At 40.3% G+C, this 22594-nt stretch overlaps 1 protein-coding gene across 2 annotated transcripts in view; it reads left to right on the top strand.

Moving 5' to 3' along the window:
* Positions 1 to 1426: 1426 nt before the first annotated feature.
* PTPRO (protein tyrosine phosphatase receptor type O) overlaps positions 1427 to 22594 on the top strand; it is a 177305-nt gene continuing 156137 nt past the window's right edge. Inside the window, exon 1 of one of the 2 annotated variants that reach the window (XM_032473092.1) lies at positions 1427 to 2143. In XM_032473092.1, coding sequence (XP_032328983.1) covers positions 2075 to 2143 — 69 coding nt within the window. In that variant the 5' untranslated portion in view covers positions 1427 to 2074. The remainder of the gene's footprint in view (positions 2144 to 22594) is intronic. The other variant, XM_032473093.1, reaches the window with a different exon arrangement.

Raw genomic sequence — 22594 nt, 5'->3', positions numbered from 1 at the left:
TCTGGCATTTACAAGATGAATGCATGATTAAAGGATTTGATTCCTAATTCCTTACCTACATCAGTTACACTTACATCCATGTATCGATACACACACACACACACACACACACACACACACACACACACATATCTTCATATTTATCTATAATCCACAACACGGACACACCCATACACTTTAACATCAAACTCTATTCAAAAGAGGAATCGTTGGCACCTTATGAGTTTGATTATGTCACTTGTCTAAGTATCATTTTGGTACTAGACATAAGATCATTTTAGCACCGCTTTTGGGAGTGGGTAGGAATAGAATGCCACTTTCAGGAGCTTGCAAAGAAAAAGAAAATGTACCAAACCAAAGCCCCACCAGTCCTGTCCCAAGAGTAAGATTTTAGCCAATGAGTCTGACCCAGAGGGATGGACAGGCAACTAGTATTTTCCTAAGAGAAAGAGAAGGTCCAGGCCAACAAAGAGTTGGCATAAGGCCACCAAAGTGAGCATCTGAAGGGGAAGATGGTGACAATAAAAGACGTTTCTAAAGGAAGACACCAGAGACAATATTCTCACAAAAATTCAGACCATTATTCCATATTTATGTGTATGAGAACATAGTACACATATATACTTGTGTAAATATATTCAATCTAAACCTTTCTCAGATACACATACATACCAGCCATCTGTATATACAAATATTGAATCATTCAGATGTATATCTGAAACTAATATAATGTCATGTATCAATTGTGACTTAATAAAGAAAATAGTATAGAAAGGTCCCATGTTCCTTCCCCTGGTTTCCTTCAAAGATAACATCTTATGTATCTATAGTAGGTGTTAAAACCCGGAAACTGGCATCGGTAGCCTTCACCAGAACTTATTCAGATTTCACCAGTTTTAAATGTACTCATTTGTGTGTGTGTGTGTGTGTGTGTGTGTGTGTGTGTGTGTGTGTGTGTGTGTTTCTGTGCAGTTTTATCAACCGGGTGGATTTGGGTAACCACCACCGCAGTCAAGATAGAGAACTGTTTCATCACAACAAAGATCTCTAATGTTACCACTTTTTAATTACACACCCTCTTTCCCCGCTCCCCCTACTCATACATTGCTGGCAGGAATGTAAAATGGCATAACCACTCTGGAAAAGTTTGAGTTTCTTTAATGATTAAATATTTTAAAAAGTATATAAATATTTAGATGTTTAGAAATATATGTAATATAATGTGACCCAACCCGTTTCTATGTGCCACTCAGGTATCAAAGGACAGCCCTTGACGTTTACAGGAACTCCTGACTTCAAATTTAAAAAAAAGTATATAATTGTGCTATTTCCCCCTGGGTGAGTGTGGGATAGACAGAATGAGAGCGTTTAAATTAAATGAAGAGAGTGGAAGAGGGGAGGACTATCCTCCCAACACACACACACACACACACACACACACACACACACACACACTGAACTCTAGCAGTACAATCACAACCGCCACTCCCCTGAGAGCAAGTGTAGGAAGATGGAGAAGGGGCTGGGATCTGGTTCCTGACTTGCTCAAGAACAATCAGGGAAACCGCACAGAACTCCTGAGTCCCAGAGACTGGAAAGGTTTGGGGCGGAGCCTGGAGTGGGGGCTGCCCAGTGGTAAGAGGCGGGCGGATCTTGCTGGGAGGGCTGGGAGGCTGCTGTCACTTTATGAGTCCGCAGCCCAGACAGAGAGTATCCCTGCTGCCAGCGGACCGCGGCGGGCTGGGCGCAGGGCCCCCTCCTCTAGCTCACCACGTGGACCCGCGCCTCCTCCGGCAGCCGCGGTGGTGGCGGCGGCAGAGCCTCGCCCTCTCCAATCCCCACCCTCTCCATCCTTAGCTGGTAAAGAACAGTAGCGCCTGGCACATTCCTGGAGGACCCCGGGCGCAGAAGGGGAAAGAGAGCGGGCGCAGGGGGACTGGAAAAGCAGCATGCGCCCCCCGGGAGCAGTCTCGGCGCCCGAGGTCTGAGGTGGTAGCCCCCGTTCGCCATTGTGAGCCGCCGCAGGGGTATCCAGCTGGCGCCACAGTGCCCCCGGCTCCCCCTCCGATCCGCGATGGGGCACCTGCCCACGAGGACGCACGGCCGCCTCCTGCCTCTGCTCTGGCTCTTTGTGCTGCTCAAGGTAGGGGACCCCCCCCACCCCGCCCAGCTTCCGTGGTCCTGCTTGCGCCCGCGCTCCGGGGTCCTCGCTCTGTCGCTGGGGAGCGGCGCGCCCCGGGGCGCGATGGCCGGGCTGCTGGAGGCGCTGGCTGTGTAGCCTGGGCGCAAGCTTTGTTGTCCTCGCGTTTCCGTGTTCCCGGCGGGCTTCAGGGATGGGGTGGAAGAATAGGGAAGTTTGCTCCCTCCAGCTTTCACCCTTTGTGCTCTTTCCCCGCCGCTGGCATCCACATCAAAGGTGGGCTTGTTGGATGATGCTTCCTCAGACAAAATGAGGTCACTTTCCCTTCTGGTCGCTACTGCACCCCAGTGCTGCTTAACCTTTCCACCCTCCCCCAGCGCAGTGTGCGGCGGCTTTGTGTTAATTTACCTTCTGCTGGAATTACACACCGGGGGGCTAAGCTCCCCAGTCTCAAAAGGACTGCCCGGGGGTGGGTGGTGAGCGTGGTTTTCTTTGAACAAGGAGCGTCAGCTTGAACCTGGAGAGGACTTCTCCAAGTCCTCATCTCCAACCTGCAAATACCCTTTACAAAGTCTCTAGACTTTCCCCTTCTCTATTTACAGGGGATGCCACCTCTCAGTTTCAGTGACAGACAAATCTATACAATTAACTTTCTCGTGTCTTCTTTGGTTTATCCTGCCTCAGGGTTTTTAATTTGGGGAAAATGAGAAAAAAAAAAAAAAAAAGATAAGGACTGCTTTTTAAAAAAGTCCTAGTTTGACTACTATACTGCACATAAAAATTTTTAAAAGAAATTCAAGCGAGATGTTTTTGGAGAAGTGTCGTGAAGTTATGAGGTAATTACCTACCACTCATGTCTTCGGTGTGTCTACTCTAGTTCTGTTATTAGTCTTTCTTTTGGCAAAGCAAACTCAAGTATGTCGACAGGTGACTGGGAGCTATCCTTTCAGCACCACAGTAACATCTACCTTAGAAGTGGATGAAACGTTAAAGGATGCAAATGTTCTCTTACCAAAGAGTCACTTCTTGCTCACATGGACCATTAATTATGAATATCTGACGAGGAGACAGTGGAACAGAAACAATGGATTGAGAAAAGCATCAATTTTAAATATTTCATATTTTCATTTATCTTAATGGAAAATAGGAAAAAAAAATTTCCAGGAGAAACAGCAATAGAATGCATAAATGAGATTCTAAATTATATTTAATATGTTTTTACATTTTCTGAAGTTATCAATAATAATGTTATCAGAAATGTGATAAATAATAAGCTTGGTCATATATTTTTATTCTAATAGATTGCTCTGTAAGCGCACACCACAAATGCATTAGACTACATACTAGGCACAGTGTAGTGTATTCCGATGGTCCAATTAAGAGATGACAAACCTTGACACTAGGGTGATGGGAAAAGGGGCTAAAGGAAGACAGACAGTATTCAAAATAGCTAAACCGACAAGACTGGTTAGACGTAAGAAATTGGGGAAAGAGGAGTCTAAGGTACTTTGCGGGTAACTGACACCTTTGCCTAAGATGCTGCAGCTTTAAGATACCAAATGTACAGGTAGTGTCTGATTTCCTCCAGATAAGCTTCTCCCCTTCTCCGCCCTCAGTGCCAGAAAGGTTCCCTGTAAAGACTTGCCCTTTGGCCTGTAGTGATCTTGACTAATAGGAGGATCTAACAGAAGATTACTGCTAGGAGAGAGAAATCGGAGCCCATACTCCCCTGGTGTTCACCCTGGCTGGGTCCTGATAGGCAGTGTCTTCATTCCATCTTCCAACTCTGTAGTCAGCCCCTCCTACCAAATGAAGTTCTGGCCAAGTTCCAAAAACAGCGTCTATCCCTTGTCCCCTTAGGGTAATAGCTTCTCACTGCCGCTTGTCCCTGGGTACTTGATCATCCCTGGTTAGTATTGTTATTCCTGCTCCACATTAATAATCTATTGATTAAACTCCATAGAATTTCCCGAGTGTCCTGCTGGGACCTCCACTGCTATCATGCATCATGAGGTTACTGGAGGACCTCTTGAGTTTGAAGTGCCTAAAAAAGCAGGTACTTAGATATGAATATGATGCCTAGGGTGAGAGGACAGGCTTGGAGGTGTGAATGGGGATGTCCCAGCAGAGGGCAAAGGAGAGAAGAGCAAGGGGCCAAGGTGGGGCCCTGAGGAGCACTAACGATAATAAGGTAGCTTAGAAGTTGAAGAAGGAACAGCCAGAGAAGCATAAGAATCAAGGAAACCCAAAGCCTAGGAAATTTCAAGTGGGAGAGACTGGCCAACAGCTTCAAACGCAACAGAGAGGTCCTATAAAATAAGATCTGGAAAATATCTTTGGATTGAGAAGTGGGTAGGTTGTTGGTCTCTTGGAGCTTGGGAAGAGTGGCATGCTTCTAGGAGCTGAAGAATAAAGAATGGTCACTTGTATGTTAAAGGCACAGGCTTCAGGTCAGAGAGACCTGATTTCAATCTCGGCTCTCTCAGCTGTGCCTCTTACCAGCAGCAGGATGTGGTGGTGGTGGGGATTATTTCATCTCTCTGGGGTCCCTTTGGTGATCTGCTGTATATATCTCAGATGATTATTGTCAGGAATAAGTAAGATGATGGCCAGAAAGTACTTTAAACAGTGCCTAGAATAGCAGTGCTTACAGTAAGCACTCAATAAGTGTAATGTCCAAAAACAAAAAGAGAAGGAAAGAAATAGGATTGCAAAAACAGCCAAAGCTAAATCAAAGAGGAAGAACAATTAAAAAAAAATGTTCAGAGCAGAACCTCCCCAAATATACTGCCTTGGAACATTAGAGACTTACAATGTTAACAGATGCTATTAAAAATAAATACTTCTGTGGTGACATGAATTGGGGAAGTAATCTGTTTAACTTTGTTTAAACTAGTATTCATTCATTTACTATTATTTTCTGTACTAGGGTTTCTTAGAACCTTCACTATGTTAATATGCATTGTGCTTCCAGAAGGAAAATATTGTATGTAGCATTTCCCAAGTTTGATTGCAGAATTCTTTTTCTAAAATTGGTTCATGGGAATAGTGAATACATTGTCAGAAACAATATCTATGCATGTACACGAGACACTTTTTTTTCTTTATCTCTTTCTTTTTTTAAATGAGAAAAGTAACCTTAATGATAAGGAAAACATAGCAGTAAGAGTGACCATAATCTAAATCTCAGAATCCGAAGAATTTGAATGAAGGAGAGCAACTATTCCCAACTTTCTGATCAAGGATTGATGTTCAAGAAACTGTCTCTGAAGAAAAAAAATGCATATTTTCCTTATTTTATGGATTATGCTAATTCTGGGTTTGTTAACTGTGTATACAAAAAGTTTCTTTGGCTTTTGACTATTAAAAAGATAGAAAGTTAATTTTAACACTTTTTTCTCCCATATGATTGTCTTAACATATGACTTAAAAGAACAATATATTTTGTTCAGTGTATTTCATTGAGTCATAAAACTGTACTTTTCAAAGTTCATCTGGTTCAGTACTTAGGCTGGTACTTAGATCTTATCTGTAATGTTACTGCCAATTGGTCACAAATGGTGAAATTACTATCAGCTGAGAGGTGGCTGTTCCATGTTTGGACAGTCGTTTTGTTGTTTGGTTTGGTTTGGTTTGGTGTTGAGATGAAATGTTTCTTGCTGTGTCTTTCTATTTCATTTTAGTACAACACTATGTTGTGACTGTCCCCCCTTTCTTGCATATTATGAACAACTGCTTGCCAACCGACTTGACAGGCTATAAAGATAAAATGTGAGAAGCTTGCCATCCCTGTCCTGTCCTCGGCCCTCCATCACACCACTTTAAGCTGTTTACACCAGCCCAGGTTTTCTACCTTTTGTCCTTTCTTCTGTTTTATGGCCACAAGAGCCATTGGGCAGGAGACAGTTCTCATTCTTCCCAATGACTTTCCATGATGAACCACAGTAAGGGGTTGAGAGTGCCAGTCTGCTCAAAGGGCAATTCCTCAACATGTCTTTCTTGAACAGCCCATCTAAAATCACTCCATCACTCTAAAATGAATTTATAATAAGGAGAAGTGCATCTGGGGAACATAAAAATAATAATAATATAGTGATTAATAAATTACTCTTCTTAAGTTTTGCAATCTTTCTTTTCTTAATATCAAATCAAAATTTCTGGAAATCTCCAAGTATGCATTTATATGAGTCTCTTTCTGCCTCTGTGTGGGGCATCAAAATTAGGCTAATTGTCATCCATCATCCTTTCTCTCAGCTAAACCAGGAATTTCCTATTTGAGTCAAGTTGGTGGCCCAGACAAAAGACATTCCAGTAATATTGCTTTGGGATGTGTATTTACTTTGACATTGTTCTGAAAACTGAAGTGTAATCCTTAAAATGAAGAGTGTTCTTGACAAATACCATGAAGTAAAAACATCATATTTACAATAAGGGCCAACACCATTACCATAAGAAATATACCTTGTTACTTGAATGTACTTAAAATTCCTAGATTGTATCTAGGACGAAAAATTGACTTCTAAAGTTTCTGAATGTTAAGTTGATTAATAAGGTAATAATAAAAAGCCAAGGGAATTGTACAACGTCTGTAATGCATTATTAAAGTGAGTCATGTGGTCTCCTTAAAAGGATTTCAGAATAAGCTAGGTTATTATAGAGTTATTTACATACAAATATAGTGATGAGGTGTAGCCAAGTTTATTTTGCATTGTCAACGGGAATTGCTTCTACAATTTCCCCTAACTAAATTATACTTTTAATTAGTCTCTCAGAACTGACTATAGGCCTCAGTCAAAATGATCAGATACTTGGGATTTGCAGATTTGTAATATGGAAATTCTAGTATTATCTAAACTGTGCTAAAATGATTGCAAGGACTTAGAATTAAGTACTATGGACTTAATCCTGAGAACTTAGCTTATTAAGTGCTTCTTTTAATTAGGTGAAACTTTTAAATCTGCTAAAAACCAGCCACCTTTTGGAGGTACTCCAGGATGTTTCCTTGGATTCATTTTTTTTCTGTCTATTTGCAACTAACAAAAGATAGCTGTATCTTTACGTCTTTTTTCATCGGCTTGTTGACACATCTTTTTGTTTATTTTTTGAGGGCTAATTGGGAACCTAATGAGATTCTTTCTATTGAAATTCTTGTTGCTATGCTCAGACCTTCAATTAGCCTTTTTACTGTGCGGTTTCTTGTGGTTCTGAAGTAGGGAGTTCTTAATTTGAAATCTTTAAGTAAGTCTGAACCAGGCATGTATCACCATACACAAGAATTTTATAATAATGGATCAAGCATTTGAAAACCAATACATGTTCATTGTGGAAAGTATGTAAAATATAACAGACAGGAAAGGAAGAAAGTAGTCATTCCTACACATTCAAGTCCAAAATAACTGCCATCTGGGGATATTATCATTCCAAATTTTTTCCTGTCTGTGTATCTGCGTGGGTATGTTAAAAAAAAAAAAAACCAAAAGATAGTATCAAATTTTCCTACTATTTTAGCATGCTCTTTTCACTTAAATGTATGATGATAATTTTTTCAAGACCTGAGCATTTTCAGTCCTCTGCAATTGTAGGAATTAAGCCATAGGTCTGTGGGTCAATTACATTCAATTCCCAATTGTATTTGCACCAGTGAAGGACATGAATGACCATTCATAGTGACTGTGACCATGAAGTACGGAGGACCATCACCTATGTGTGTGCCTTCCGTTAGTGTGATCACTTCAGAATTAGTCATGTAGAAAAACTTCAGAAGATGCTATATTGACAGGAATTCATTTTCCATTTCTCCACAGCTAAATATCGTGTAGAAAAAAACATAAGAATATAGTTTTGTAAGAAGAAGAAGATACAGGGTTCAATTTTGGCTGCGTCCTCAGCTGTGTGTCATTTGGGCAATGTGCTGACCTCTTCACTGGAGACACAAGTTATACTGGCTGCCCAGATCACCGTTCTTCCAATGGCAAAGTCTGCCATCTTTTCCACCACCTGCCATCCCTTGAGGAAGACCCCTCCTTTCTCATTCATGTGGTTGGAAAGTGTCCTACTTGACCTTAATGCCCTAGACAGAGTGATTGGTCAAGGGATGAACCCTGACTTAAGCTAAGCCCATTTGGGGACTGCATCTCACGACCGCTGTCTTTGAGATTGGTGTGTGATGTAAGTCAAACCTATCAGAACCTCTCCCTGCAATTACTTACAAATGGGCAATGGCAGGAAAAAATACTCTCCTCTCCAGTTGGGGAACTATGACACTGGAGCTAAGACATGAGCCTGGAAGCTGTCCCCAGCCATAAACGCACTCACAAGAAGAAACATTTCCTAGCAGAAAAGGAGAAGGTAGAAACAGTGGAGACTTCATTGCTGAAAGACTTTCTCATTTCTCAGACTCCAGAGTCACTCCGCAGGTACTCAGACAGATTACAGAAGAGCAGTCTACAAAACCTGAATTCTACTCTAGCTGAGCAGACATAATAGCAATGCTTGGCATCTTTAAGGAATCTGAATCAGAGTGATTGTATAATGTCTCATACCAACCCCGGCACTTCCAAGACTGAAAGGGCTCATTATGCCAGGACAGCAGAAACAAGTCGGCCTGTTCTGGGAGAACCAGGACAGATGGTCACTCCTTCCTGAATACATGAACAAACATGTTTAATGCAGGAAGGAGTCCCTAGCTCCTCATCCATGTCACTCATCTCTGAAAACTTCTGCTCCAAACAAAATGAGTCAGCCTTACAAGAGGAACTGTAATTAAAATTTGTAGTTGCCAAGGATTAGAGATTGGATGGGGAGGGGAGGAGGTTTGCATGGCTGTGAAGGGGTAGCATGAAGGTGCCTTGTGATAACGGAACAGCTTTGTATCTAGATGGTGGTGGTAGTTACACGAAGTTATAAAGGTGATCAAAGTGAGTAGATCCACATACACACACACACACACAAGTAAGTGCATAATCACTGGTGAAATCTGAATGAGTTCCATGGCTTGTACCAATGTCAGTTTCATAGTCTGGATATTTCCTTGTTTTAGTTTCCTTTTTGATATGCAAAGTGTCAACATTGGAGGAGGCAGGGGGATGGGGGCATGGGACCTTCCTGTACATTTCTTTGCAACTTCCTATAAATCTGTAATTTTCTCAAAGAAAAAGTATAAAAAATAAATTTTGTTTAGTTTGGTTTAACTTTTTGTGTGTGTGTGCCTGGCACTCTGCTAAGTATTTTAACTGACTAGTTGACAAATATAGCCTCTTTCTGATGAGGACTATCTCTGAAAGACAACAATTGAACTTGCAGGAAAGGTAAGGCTGTCTAAACAAATGTGAAAAAGAATCAGGACCTACCTCAATAAAACGTCATCTGGAAAGTCAAATGCATTATGAGGAAGATTGTGTATTGAACTATATTCTTAGGAGACTTATCCACTGAGTTCTGGGAAGGACCAAATGTTAAGGCATTCCCGTTCATAATCCCTGTAATACCAATGTTAAAGACAACATTTTAATAACTCTTCAGAGACGCAGTTAAAAATGGAGTCATGGATCGCTTCTCGGGCTTTTGGCTAAGATCAAGTATAAAAATGGAGTCATGGAAATTACCATTGTGGGAGGTAAGGAGGAAATATTTTGATTGATGAAGTAATGTCATTCTTCCATTCATTTAGCAATTATTAAGTAACATATCTGGGAATAAGATAAATAGAATGAAATAGAAAATAAAAGGAGCTTAGGAGGTTTGAGTAAAACAGAGGAGATGAATGGAGGATATATGAAGGTGAATAGATATTTAAATACATTAGCTAGTCAATCATCAAACATGTATTAAACTGGACATATAAGGAAGGCGCTGTGGTCATCACTTTTAAGAGTATAAAACAAAGTTATGCCCTCAGGAAGTCTATAGTATAAGGGAAAATAACATAAACATGTTAAAATTAAAAGGCCAATATACTGACTGACTATAGTAAGAGAAGGCTGAAGGAGTAGAAAACTCTGCTCAGTTAAGCGCCTTTCCCCTGAGACAAGGGACAGCACGTTTGAACTTGAAGGGGCACTGGGTTCATGAAGGAAGATAAATTTTGATCTGAATCTTGGTCCATTGAAGTTCAGATAGATAAACTACGTTAAAGAAAACATTCCAGATTGGAGAAACAGGGGAACAAAAGTAGGAACATGAGAAAATCTGTCCTGTTTAGGAGGGATGAGTGAAACAGGGTGGACAGATTTGAGTTGGAAGTGGGGTGGAAAAGGTGGGTTTGCCCAGCCATGAGCTTCTATTCATAGCCTTCTGTTCAATAGTGCTACAAAGGCAAACATTCAAATGAGTGTTCACTCAGCAGTGGTGTGCAGGAAAAAATTATCATACCTCATTTTAGCTTTAATTGCTTTTATAATTCTGAATTTGCTGTTAAATGCAAATGCTTAATTCTAAATACGTGTGCTCTGTCTTAATTAGATAAAATAATCCTCTGTTGCTTGGGTAGTTCAGTAAATTAGTCCCTAGACTTAAAGTCCCCTGGATCATGTTGTTTATGCATTAATCTGTATGCATTCTTAGAGATAAATGAAAAATAAATGGATTTTTTTTTCAGAGACAAGTTGTAACCGTCAGCATACTTTCAAATTCATATCCTCTGCATGGGGCTAAAAAATGGCCACGTTCATTATAGTAATTATTATTCACATGTATATAACCCACACATGTAGAATTTCTTCTACAGTTTCCCACTTTATTTAAAACTACAAAGTTAATACATCATGCTATCAATTAAGTATATGGTTAATATTATTGTCTCAGATTTTCTTTGCTGCTAATGAATTGCTGCTTTTTCCCTTATAAAAAAATAAATAAAACTACAAAGTTAAAATTACATTTCGCTAGACAAAACTAAATAACGGATCTAAACCTCTCTGTTATGTACATAAACATCCTACCAACTCAGCAATCAGTAGACCACCAATCGTACCACATTTGTATGTAAAGTTTGTCCCAAAGGAAAGAACTGATATTTGTATCTTGGACGGAAATCAGAAGTTCTTCCAAACCTCACTGCCTTACGGAGGATGATGGTGATGATGCTGGCGGTCACTACCATTTATTGGGTGGCTGCTGTGTATTGGGTTTGTCCAAGGGTATTTACAGGCATGATCTCAGCCTATCCCTATGTAATCCTGAATGTTATTATCACCACTTCAATAACGGGGAAAAAGTTTCAGAGGGACACAGAAGGAGTTAAGAATGAAACCTCTGTTGGAACATAGAACCTTTGCCCACTACACCACACTGTGTTGTGTGAAAACTGTCATGGTTTTTCTTTCCTCAACTCACCAGCTCACAACTCCTGCCTCTTCCTCTTACTATAGACATCTCCTGAGACACGGGTGATTGGATCCATTTCTAAGTCCTTGGTGGGGCGGCCATTTGGAGAGAAGTGGGGTATGGGTTAGTCCTGGAGAGAATTAGTTTCTGCTCACCCAAAGATTTTCCAGCAGTTTCTCTTTTCTACTCATCAATCTGTCAGTCACATGGCCCCAGACCCAGGCCTGCTGACTGTCAGGGGACTCCTGTAAATTCACAAGTGTCAGGGTTATACCTTTGCTGATCACCTCCTTCGGTTTAATAGATCTGTGGTGTCTGCGCTTTGGTAGATAATTGCCCAGAGCTGAATGGAATGGAATGTGCTGATGTGGAGAGCCCGGGGGTTCAGCTGCTGTGTATCCAGAGCTTTCAGAGTCAATGCCAAAAGCACGAGGGATAATTTTGGCCCTGGCTTTAGAAGCCTGCGTGGGATCGCAGGGCTTGCTGACTGCATGCGACATTCACACCTCAGACAGGCCTTTCCCTCTGTGAAAGAGCCCACCTGGACAAAAAATGTTTTAACACTTATGTCTTCCTTTTGATTGCATTAGATTTGCAAATTAAACAGATTAATGGCACTGTTCTGTGTTCCTCTCGGCTCTCCTGTTTAATACTCTTATCTGACAAAGTGTAAACAGAAGACATAATTAATTACTCATAACTTGCATGTCAAGTTGAATAAAAAATTACCTCCCCAAGAGGCCCCTTGTTACATATCTGCCTGTTCTGTGAAATTAGTTTTGCAAAGCAAAAGCATACCTGAAGATAAGAGTTTTGTTTGTTTTTCTCTTCTTTTTATTTAATTTCCTAGAGTATCTGTAAAAAGATATGGCAGAACAACATTTATTGTTAATATAATTGTAAGGAGCTTACTTCATTTGCCCAAGGCTATGTCATTTTTCCTTTCTAAAAATTTTGTGTTTGCTCATGAGATACTAAGCTCTGTATATGAAAGTTATGAAAATGACAACGCTTCTATAGAAGGAAGGACCCAGAACGTGATTATTACCCTGCTAGACTATGTCCTCCTGAGAAAGCTATTGGCCAAGCAGTCAGTCTTACCATCCCCTCCGTAAACTATCTGACCCTTGAGCTGAGAGGTATTCTACCAGGATGGAAAAAAAGTAGAATACTCGTTCAGTCATTTCTTCTGTCTCGTCTGTCTAGAGTTGATCTGAATGAAATGAGGTTTCTGCTTTAACTGGAGAGCTCTGCATTTCATATTTAGCTCTCAATCTGTTTCACGATAATTTCTGAAGAAACAAACTGCTCATGACAAAACGTGCTGCACTGTTATTCAAGGTGTATTGCCTTTGCAGATTTCTATCTCTTCAAAACACAATGATGGCTGGGGGGTGGGGGGAGAATTTTTGAATGAATATATTTTCTAACTTTTAATAGCTGTTTAATAAAAGGTAGTATATGCCACAGGTTAGAGAAAGCCAAGTATTTGATGAAAAACATGTTCAGAGTTAGCAATGAAACAAGGCAGCGCAAAGAAAAGAGTAGTTGCCCACGATCACTTAGCCCCGTCACCTCTCTGCAGAAATGAGACTCACAAACGCTCCCACCTCACGGGATTACAGTGCAGCCTAAATGAGATGACCTGTGAAAGCACTCTGTAAACTGTAAAGCACAATTTAAATACAAAATATTATCTTGTTAAAGTAATTGCATCCCCTGTTTTATTTGCGCTGGTATAGAGGTGTTTTTCCACACACACACACACACACGTATATATATACAGACATATATATCTGTCCACATGTGTAGTGTGTATCATGACGTGCTATAATAATACAATAATGCATTCTTTTCCTTCTTAAAAATTAAAGTTTGCCATACCCAAGTTAACTTTGGGTCACCTGTAATCATGGCTTGATTATATGAATAGAAAGATATAGCAAACTCACTAAATGTTTTTGTCTAATGGCAAAATATTTTCACATCAGCTGTACTTCTTATCTACTGATCAGATCATTCCCATAAAAAAGTGATTTTCCCCCTAACTTCATACATAACATACTGTCAAGCATTCTATTCGTACAGCATTCCTGTCTATGATCACTAATCATCTTTCATATATGTTCAGCAATAATTCACTCATTCATTCAATGAACATTTATGGAGCAACAATTGTATGCTAAATATTGTGTGAAGCAGTCACTGTCTTCTTGGGTTTCACTCATCTGTGGGTACAAATGGATTCATATTTACAATAATAAGTCCAATTATAAAGGCACATGAGACATTTGCCTTCTTCCCATAAAATGCCCACTCGGTGGATTTCTCAGACTGTCTAGTGGGGCGTTAGCTATGGAGTCCCAGTTTGGGGGACCATCTCTGCCCTTCCAAGCCCACATTTCCCTATTAGACTTCTCCCGCACTCTACCAGGTACTACCTCCGCCAAACGCAGCACCTTCCCTGATGCGCTCAAAAATTTCCATCCCTTTGATAACCAAGGCTTTCTTACTGGGTCAGGCTTGTGTTTTGTTTTTATGTTTTTCCCATTGCAGCTTCTCAGCTATAAGCCGATGGATTTCTGGAATTCCTGTCCCAGTAATTCTTCAAACATATGTAAATTCTATTTAGACAGCAGCTTGGATTCCCCCTCAATACCCATCACATTAACATTAGCAAAAATTACTTACCTAATTTGATCCTCCCCTCATTTACATTGTTTATTTTCTAGTCGAGTTGAATAAACTAGTGGACAGTGAGTAATCAAATGCTTAGTAGCATGCTTGAAGATTGAAAAACAAGACAACATAAATATAAAGAAAGGAAAAAGTTGTGTTACATGTGTTCTGTTTTATTATCTTTATAAAAGTTTGACATCTTAATTAAATGTAAAAATAGATTCAAGGTCAAAATTTATTTATATCTGATACTCTGCCTCAGGTATTTATTTATAAGTTCCCCAGTGTTTATAGAGATATTAAAAATTATTAAAAGCTCTATTTATCTCAAATGTATTTGTGTTTTATATTCAATGTCTGAAATAAGTAGCCATTTTATATGAATTCACAATTAAAATTTAAAAAATTAGCTTTATTGTTTTTATGAACACATCTCAACTTAAAGAATTTTAATGTGTCTACCTAATTATTATTGTGTCCTGGCAAAAATAGAAGGTAAATATAGAAAGCAGGCTTTATGTCTTGGAAAAAAAAAAAAAAAAGAAATGGGAAGTAGTAAGAAGATATTTGCACCATTTCAAAATTAATGTTTTTGAACATTGTTAATGTTAAAAATCCTAGAATTACAGGAACATGGGCCCTGTGTCATACTGTGAATGTAACTTCTTCTGATTATGTCATTTTCAGAATGATCAGTGAACGTAATTAAATGGCTCTAAAATACATTATTTGGAAATTTAAGTTCAAAGAGCAGATCATCGTCAAGTAATATGACGTATGTACGTCACAAACATGGCACTGACTTATTAGTGTATGTTTTTCCGAAGCATAACCGAATTCCACTAGACTTCCTTTCACAGAAGTTTTACAAAACTTGGATATATGGAACTAAATCAATAGAAATAACATCAATTTCTTCCTCCTAACCCAGTAACCTAAGTTTAATAAAAACACCTATTACAAGAGGTGAAAGCAATTGTGGTATATATGATTGAAGTGACTCCATATTATAAATTAAAGGTTTTATATGTGATCTTTCTTTCAGATTGTATAAAATTCAAATAAAATTTCCTTAGTGAAAGGTTCAAAGTAATATATGGAAAAAAAGCGTTTTAATTTTGTGATTTTATGGCTCTTTTCATATGCTGATCTCAGTTCAATATCAAGGCTCTCTCTTTTCACAAGCCATCTGGGAGATTGACAAGTTGCATCTCACCAGATGGCCTAGCATACCAACCTCTCACTTCCATGGCACCATACCTCCACGATAAATCCTGGAATGCTCTGATACAACGACCTTGCTCAGGAAGAATTCCACAGATCACGGCATTTAGGATCAGTTCATCATTGCCCACTTCATCTCCCAAGGTTGGACTTGGATACGATTTCCACTGGGTGCTAAAACAGCTCTTGGGGACAGAGGAATAAAGTGAGTCCAGTTGTGTACACCTACCAGCCCCTTAGCCTGTCTTTCTAGCAGTTTCTCTTCTTAACCCATCTTTCCCTCTCTACTCTCTGGTCGATACTTTTATTACTACTTTTATAGACAGAGTGTTTTTTTCTTTCTTCCTTTTTTTTTGCCCTCATATATAAATCATTGAAATATATACATTAAAGCATCAGAAAATAACTACAGTTTTGAGCGTTGTGTGGGGGGTGATAGCTTCCTGAATCTAGCATACAGCTTGTTTACATCTTGTAACAAGAAATCCAATTGCCTGTGTCAATTATTTTATAGAATAACCACAAATTTAAAAGTTACTGCTTGTGAAGAGGCTCTCCAGGTCCTTCCACTTCCTTTTATCTTTGTAAGTGTCAGGGAGGCACTGCAGACTTCATGAAGGACAAGGACGTGGAAAGAGGACTTTTTGTTTTCCAGAAGTGTTAAAAATTCTTCCAGCTATTTAGTTTTTAAGAACAAAGTGTGAATCAGAAACTCCTACCAAAAGGATAGGTCTCATTTCTCTAGTGCCTTGAGCATCTTTCTTTTATTTTTTTGGATCTTAGCATCCAAGTTTCTGCCTTCTTTCCTCTTTCTAGACTTTTAGGTTTTAGTGCCTCTGTTTTCTCCAATAAACATATAAACTGCCTGTATCCTCAAATCCCCGTTCCGAACGTCAGGCCTGAGTACCTGCTCAGTTTTTCTTCTCGTGCAGCAGTAATTGGATGTCCTAAATGTACTACCATTGAGAACAAACCCTGCCACACAGAACTTTGCCTCCAGGAGTTGTATTTCATATCTGCTTTCTGCTTAGGTTTTCAAAGTGCTATCTTACGTGTTATTTTGTGTCCCCCACTGCATCCCAATTTGGATATGATAAGAGCACCCCTGGCTCATCTTTATGTGTGGAGGTTTGCTTCCCATTCTGTTGGATGCAGAGCTCTAGGAAATTGCCCACGCCTTTCCAGAGACAGAAAGAGCCTGAGGGAACCTCTGTGCAACCCAATCTGTTGCTGACCCAGGCAAAGTTAATGCTTCCCTCAGGGCTGATTTTGTAGACTAGAAGAACATCAGCCGATCTTTCCGAAGCATCCTGTATGTTCTATCCATTGTGGAGAAAGAAATAAGATAGTCAATGAAAGAGGAATGTCTTGATAGAGCAAGAATAGATTAGTTCCCGCATGGGGGTTCAGTTAGTCAAAGGATAATGGAATTGAGCAAGATGAAAATCTGTCGTCTCACCTCCCTGTTTAAAGCACATCAATGGCTTTCCATGGTTCTTTGGAGAAAATCCATGCTCCTTCACAGGCTTAGCCTCCTTTCTTGATCTCGTCTGTAACTCCTCCTCTAGTATAATTTCTTCTCTATTTCTTGCTTTTATGTTGTGGTCATTCTGAACTTCTCTCAGTTCCTCACCCTTCTTACTCATTCTCACCATCCCCCAGTCCTTTGTTTACTGCCATTCTCTCTGCCTGGAAATTTCCTTTCTCCCACACCCCCCCTTAAACTCAACAAGTGCCTATTCACCCTCTAGGGCTCAGCCAAGATGAGCCTTTAACCACAGACCATTCCTGACCCTCTCCTTCCAAACTGGGGGAACGGCTTACATTTTCCTCTTCTCCCTAGAACTCTTCTCCCTTCCATCCCTCTAGGTCCTTCTGGAAAAGCCCTGCTTATTCCTCAAGACACAAACTTAAGACCAGATTTCTGACCTATAGACTTGCAAGATAATCAATTTGTGTTGTTTTAAGTTACTATATTTATAGAAATTTGTTATGGCAACAATAGAAAACTAACATAGCACCAGACTAAACTCTCCTGGGCAAACAATGACTGAGATATACTCTGGATGACAGTCTCTTCTTCAAGGATTCTTGAAGACCACAGAAGAGTCTGGTCAGAAAAACACATTTAAGGACAAGTAAGACCAATTTCGGATAATGAAATATTGAAAATTTTGAAATATATAGGTTTTAATCTTCAGAAAACAGTGATGGAATTGAGGACAGAGCCAACTCTGTTTGGAATGGGATCAGGGAAAGTTTCAGAGAAGAGACAATTCTAAGATGGGTCTTTATGATCAATGCTAGTTTTCCAGTTGGTTGGATGGATGAATGGATAATGCACCAGTTGATAAGATGTCAGGCAAAGAAGGGGTGCAGTTTGAGATGGAATAAATAGATGGGTAAGTGACACAGGGACTTATTTATCATACAAAATATTTTTGAATGAATAATGTGGAAGGATTTGCATTTTAGAAGGTTAAACATCAGTATGTAGAATAAAGAATAGAAAAGGGGCAAAACTGTATGCAGGGAGACTGCTGCAATAGTCTTAGTGAGGAAGGATGACGTCCCTGCTTCACACCAGCTACCATTTGCCAGAACCATACTGTGTGTCGGCATCTGTGCCAGCACTTTGCACGTATAATCTAATTTAACCCCTATTAATCAGCCCTGGTGAGGTAGATGTCATTTCCATTTCCTAGATAAAGAAATTAAGCTTAGACAGATGCACCCTTCAAAAAGATGTGCTCCCCTCAAAGAGGTAACAAAAATGGGATTGAAGCTTGGGTGTGAATGGGGTTAGAACCCGAGCTCTGATCCATTCTGCATGGCAGGAGCAGGAAGCTGAAAGAAGACAGCAGAATGGAGACATGTAATAGGTAAAGTCAACCGGGCTCAGATTGAGTAGATGTGGTAAAGAGGGAAAGAGAGAAGTTAAGGTTTATTACCAGTTTTCTGACTGGAATTATTCGATTAAAGACAGCACTTGTCAGCTAAGAAGCCATAGTAGAAATTTTCTGAGTTGGGGCAAAGTGAGATAGATTTAAGTTTGGGATGAATTCAAGGTATGACTGGGATATCCAAGTAGAAGTGGCTGGAAGCCATTTAGATATGAGCTTAGAATGAGGACTAGATATGGATTTGAAAAGCATCTACCTATAACTTTCATAGACTAGAATACTGCACATGAAAATCTTGGAGAAATCTCCTATTTCTAACGGGTGATGTATGAATCTATCCTTAACTTGCTCTGAAAGAAATTCTCATCTGAAGCTGGAAGATGGCTCAGGGTGTGCTGACTGCCAGCCTGGGGCTGCTGGCAGAATGACAGGTGACCAAGAGTCTGAAATCCTACCCATGCGTCCTGCCTGACAAGATCAGAGCTCTGTTCCCATGGAAGACCCTCTATGCCATGCAATTCTATGGGAGTGGCAACCAGCGCGAATGTAAGCTTTTGCCTTAGATAACATTTTAACCCCTAAATGAACATATTGACTTCCCATTGCACTCCCTCCAGTCAGCTGCATATCTTGTCAATGAGCAGTTTGACAGCTCAGCCAAAAGAAGAGCAAAGGCCAGTTTTGCACAGAATTGTTAAATCTGGTTTGAGTTTGCTAGTGGAAAATGAGAGAAATTTAGGGCCATACTGCTCCCTGTCCTCGGATCAAAATCTTTTAAATGAAATCACTGCCTTCCAATATTCTGATACAGGATTTCTTGAAACTGCCTGGTGGCTTTATTAGAGGGAGAAGCAGCCACTAACTGCAAAAGACTACCCCTGTTGTACCAGACACACAAGAAGCGATTTTCACCACTGCAGAGCTATTTATACACAGCCAGCTTCTGTCCTCAGTTAACACACACACACACACACACACACACCTCCCACTGATATCAATGGAAGCTACAGACATGTGGCTGGAACAGAACTTGGCCCATGGAGCGGCAAGGCTTGGCATCCTTTTGCTCACCATGCCAGCTTCAGCACCGGATCCCTTAGCATATGAGCTCTTAGAGGAGAGTTCCTGATTTCTTTTTTCTTTTCCCCTCATTACTGTGGCCCTGACATACAAAACAGAAACTTGAGAAACTCCTGGTGGTAATAGTTTCTTGCAGAGAATAAAGGGTGTGAGGGACTTGGAAACAGTCTGACCTTCCAAGTTTCTGGATTCAAAAACTTGAGAAACTAGTTTCATTAAAAGTGTTACAGTCTGCAAGCTACAGACTAATGGTCTGGCTTCAGAGTCACCCTGGAAATAAAAGCAAAAGGGGTCTGGAAACTACTCTCGAAACCACCAAATTCTCAAGTCCAGCGTTTAATTGACAAGTAACATATTCCAATAAATACTTGAAATCTGTCATGAATATGTTCCTTACATTCTTTCCTACAGGAATTATTCCTTCTCTAGTCCAAGTGATTCTGGCAGGACCACTGGCAACATTCCTGCCTCCATTATAAGGTTGCATGTCCGGCTAGGCGATCAGGGTATCCAGTCCCCTTGGACACAAAAGTTGGTCTAGAAGTGGGCATGTGAGCCAAGTAGAGATAATCAGGTTTTGCTATTTAAGAGGGGTGCAGGGAAACTGAGACTCTCCTGAGGTTAGGAGATGAAAGGATACAAAAACCCTGAGCTCTCTGGGCCAGTTTGCTACCACTTAGAGAAAACTGGACACATAATGAAACCGACAGAGTAGAGAGTAAAGTTATTAAAGGAAAAAAAAGCCCACATTTTGATGATATCATTAAAGTACCTGGATCCAGACATGCCTCACTGGATTTCCCCAATATGAAAGAAAATAAATCCCTTTTATTCTTAAGCTGGTTTGAGTTGAGTGTCTATAACGTGTAACCTATATAGATTTAATTAAAAAAAAAAAAAAACCTTTGTTCACTTAAAAGATTCTCTCCCTCCCAAAATATATTTTTCCACCCCATGCAAACACTCATATTCCACCAGCTCTAAACATACTGAAAGTTTCCTAAATAAGTGACCTCAGAGGAGATGACATTTGCAAATCACCCCAGGGGCTCTCCACGCCAGCAGAGACTGCAAAGCGCGCAGCGCTCCATGTCTCTGCTCTGCAGGGACAGAGGAAGCCAGAGCCCCTCTTCGTGGATGTGCCTTAGAAAACATCCCGCCACTGCCTTGGGTCTCGGCCTTCGCCCAGTGGGGCACCCGGATGGGGCCTGAGCGCTGCACGGAGCTGTGGTAATGGATCTGGCAACAGGGAGAGTGAGCTCAGGGGCTCATTTCACGTCACCAGCTACCATTGCTGGATCAATTCTCCCCAAATTATTTGAGCGCCATTTTTAGAGAACGTTAGGAGCCCTTCATGGTTGATACTTGTAGAGTCCGCTATTTTCAGGGAAGGGAACACCCAGGATAGAGAAGCAAGGGGAGGAATAGATTTCCGGAAGTGTGGCGGTCCACTGGGAATGGGGTGTCCTCTTCCACTGTGAACTGGTACTGCTTAGGTCATTCTAATGACAGCGGAATGTGATTCAGCTCTGCTGCACGTGAGCTGGAAGCCGAGCACACATAACCAGGCTTGGTTACTCTCATTTAGCCTAACGATGAATCCACACAGATCCTTTCATAGTGCCTCTGTGCGGCAGACTCCCGTCAGCCATCCAGAAAATATATGTATTAGAAATAAATATCTACTGTCTACTTCCTGAGGAACTTGATTGTTGAAGGAATTGCTTTGCACATGGTCTGGTTTCTGGCATCATTATCCATGTATGTTTTCTCACATATAACAGCTCATTTTCCACACGTTCATTTTAACACTCCTATTCATAATCAGGTTGTGACATCTATGAGACATGGAAGTCTCCTCACTACACACACACACACACACACACACACACACACACACACCATAAAGCTAAAAATTGCTAGCGTTTAAGTAGTTTCACTCATCTAAAAGAACTGCAAGCATTTATTTGACTATAGATGTAACAAGAACCTCATTTTTTTCTAGTCTAGAAGTATATGTTTATTTATTTATTACGGAGGGCTAACAAGAGGCACCATTTAGAGTGCCTGACCTACATCATCTTACTGAATGCTCACAACAGCTCTCTGAGACAAGTAGGGTGACCCCCATTTTGCTAGTGAGAAAAACAAGGCTTGAAGTAACTCAGGCAAATGGGTTTGACTCCAAAGCCTGGTCCCATAGCCACCAAGTAAATTTCAGTACATTGTTGTATATTTTAATCAAACTTTTATAGTCTCGAAAGCCCAGAATCCTCTCTGCATGTGGTTACCAGCACAGCCATTCCACCCCTCTGCACATTTTCCCCAAAACCTCATCATTTACTTCTGTACTGATCTTTTCAATTCTATTATTTTTGGAAGTCTAAGGAGTAAAGGAATTTAGGAGAGGGAGGCTGAAGCGAGGGAGAAAGGAAGAGCGGAGCACACAGATTTAAATGAATGTAGAAATGAAGGCAGCTATGAACTCATGTTGGCGATATTTCTGCCTCCTAACAGGGCTCTCGTTGAGATGGACCTTTTATGCGTTGGGTTGAGTACCTGTTCTGCAATTCTCACTGCTTCACTCCCAACTCTCTTCTCCTCCGAAGGACTGAAGATAGTGACTAGAAACGATCTTTTCCATCATTAATCATAGTTTGGGTTGCATGTCAGAAACTGTAAGTGTGGTCCGATTTCCATGTTCGTTGCATGGTCTTAAGCAGATAACTGGGCTGTGAATCTCATTTTTCTGCCCAGAAACAGCCCAGGGCTCTCTGAGCAATTTTAATTCTCACTATTAAGGAAACACTTCCACGATGGACATGTGTTGCCTGATAAGACTTTCCCTAAGAAGCAGCACTGCCCTCAGATCCAGGCCAAGGAAGGCAGGAAGTTATCCGTGATCTCTGATCAACTGCAAAAGTGAAATTAAATCCTATTCTCATATTTCTCTTCATCTGAAGTTTAAAAAAAAAAAAATCAAATCAAATAAAAAACGCTTGAAATCTTGCCCTGCAAAAGAACACTTTGATCAGATCCTTTAAATCTGAAAATCATATCTCTTCATTAAAAGTTGCCAGATAGTTTAATGTTTATTAGACTGACGAGTTAAAACTCCTTGTAAGTGCAAACTGAAGTTTTTCATGGCTATTTATATTACTATATAAAAGAAAAATAACAAAAAATTCCTTTATTCATGTAAGGAGGTAGCTGGTATTTGCTAGCAAAGAAAAACTGCCATATA

This window comes from Camelus ferus, chromosome 34 (genome assembly GCF_009834535.1).
Source record: "Camelus ferus isolate YT-003-E chromosome 34, BCGSAC_Cfer_1.0, whole genome shotgun sequence".
NCBI classification, from domain to species: Eukaryota; Metazoa; Chordata; class Mammalia; order Artiodactyla; family Camelidae; genus Camelus; species Camelus ferus.
Note: the sequence above shows the minus strand (reverse complement) of the source record. Positions and strands in the feature narration are given on the sequence as shown.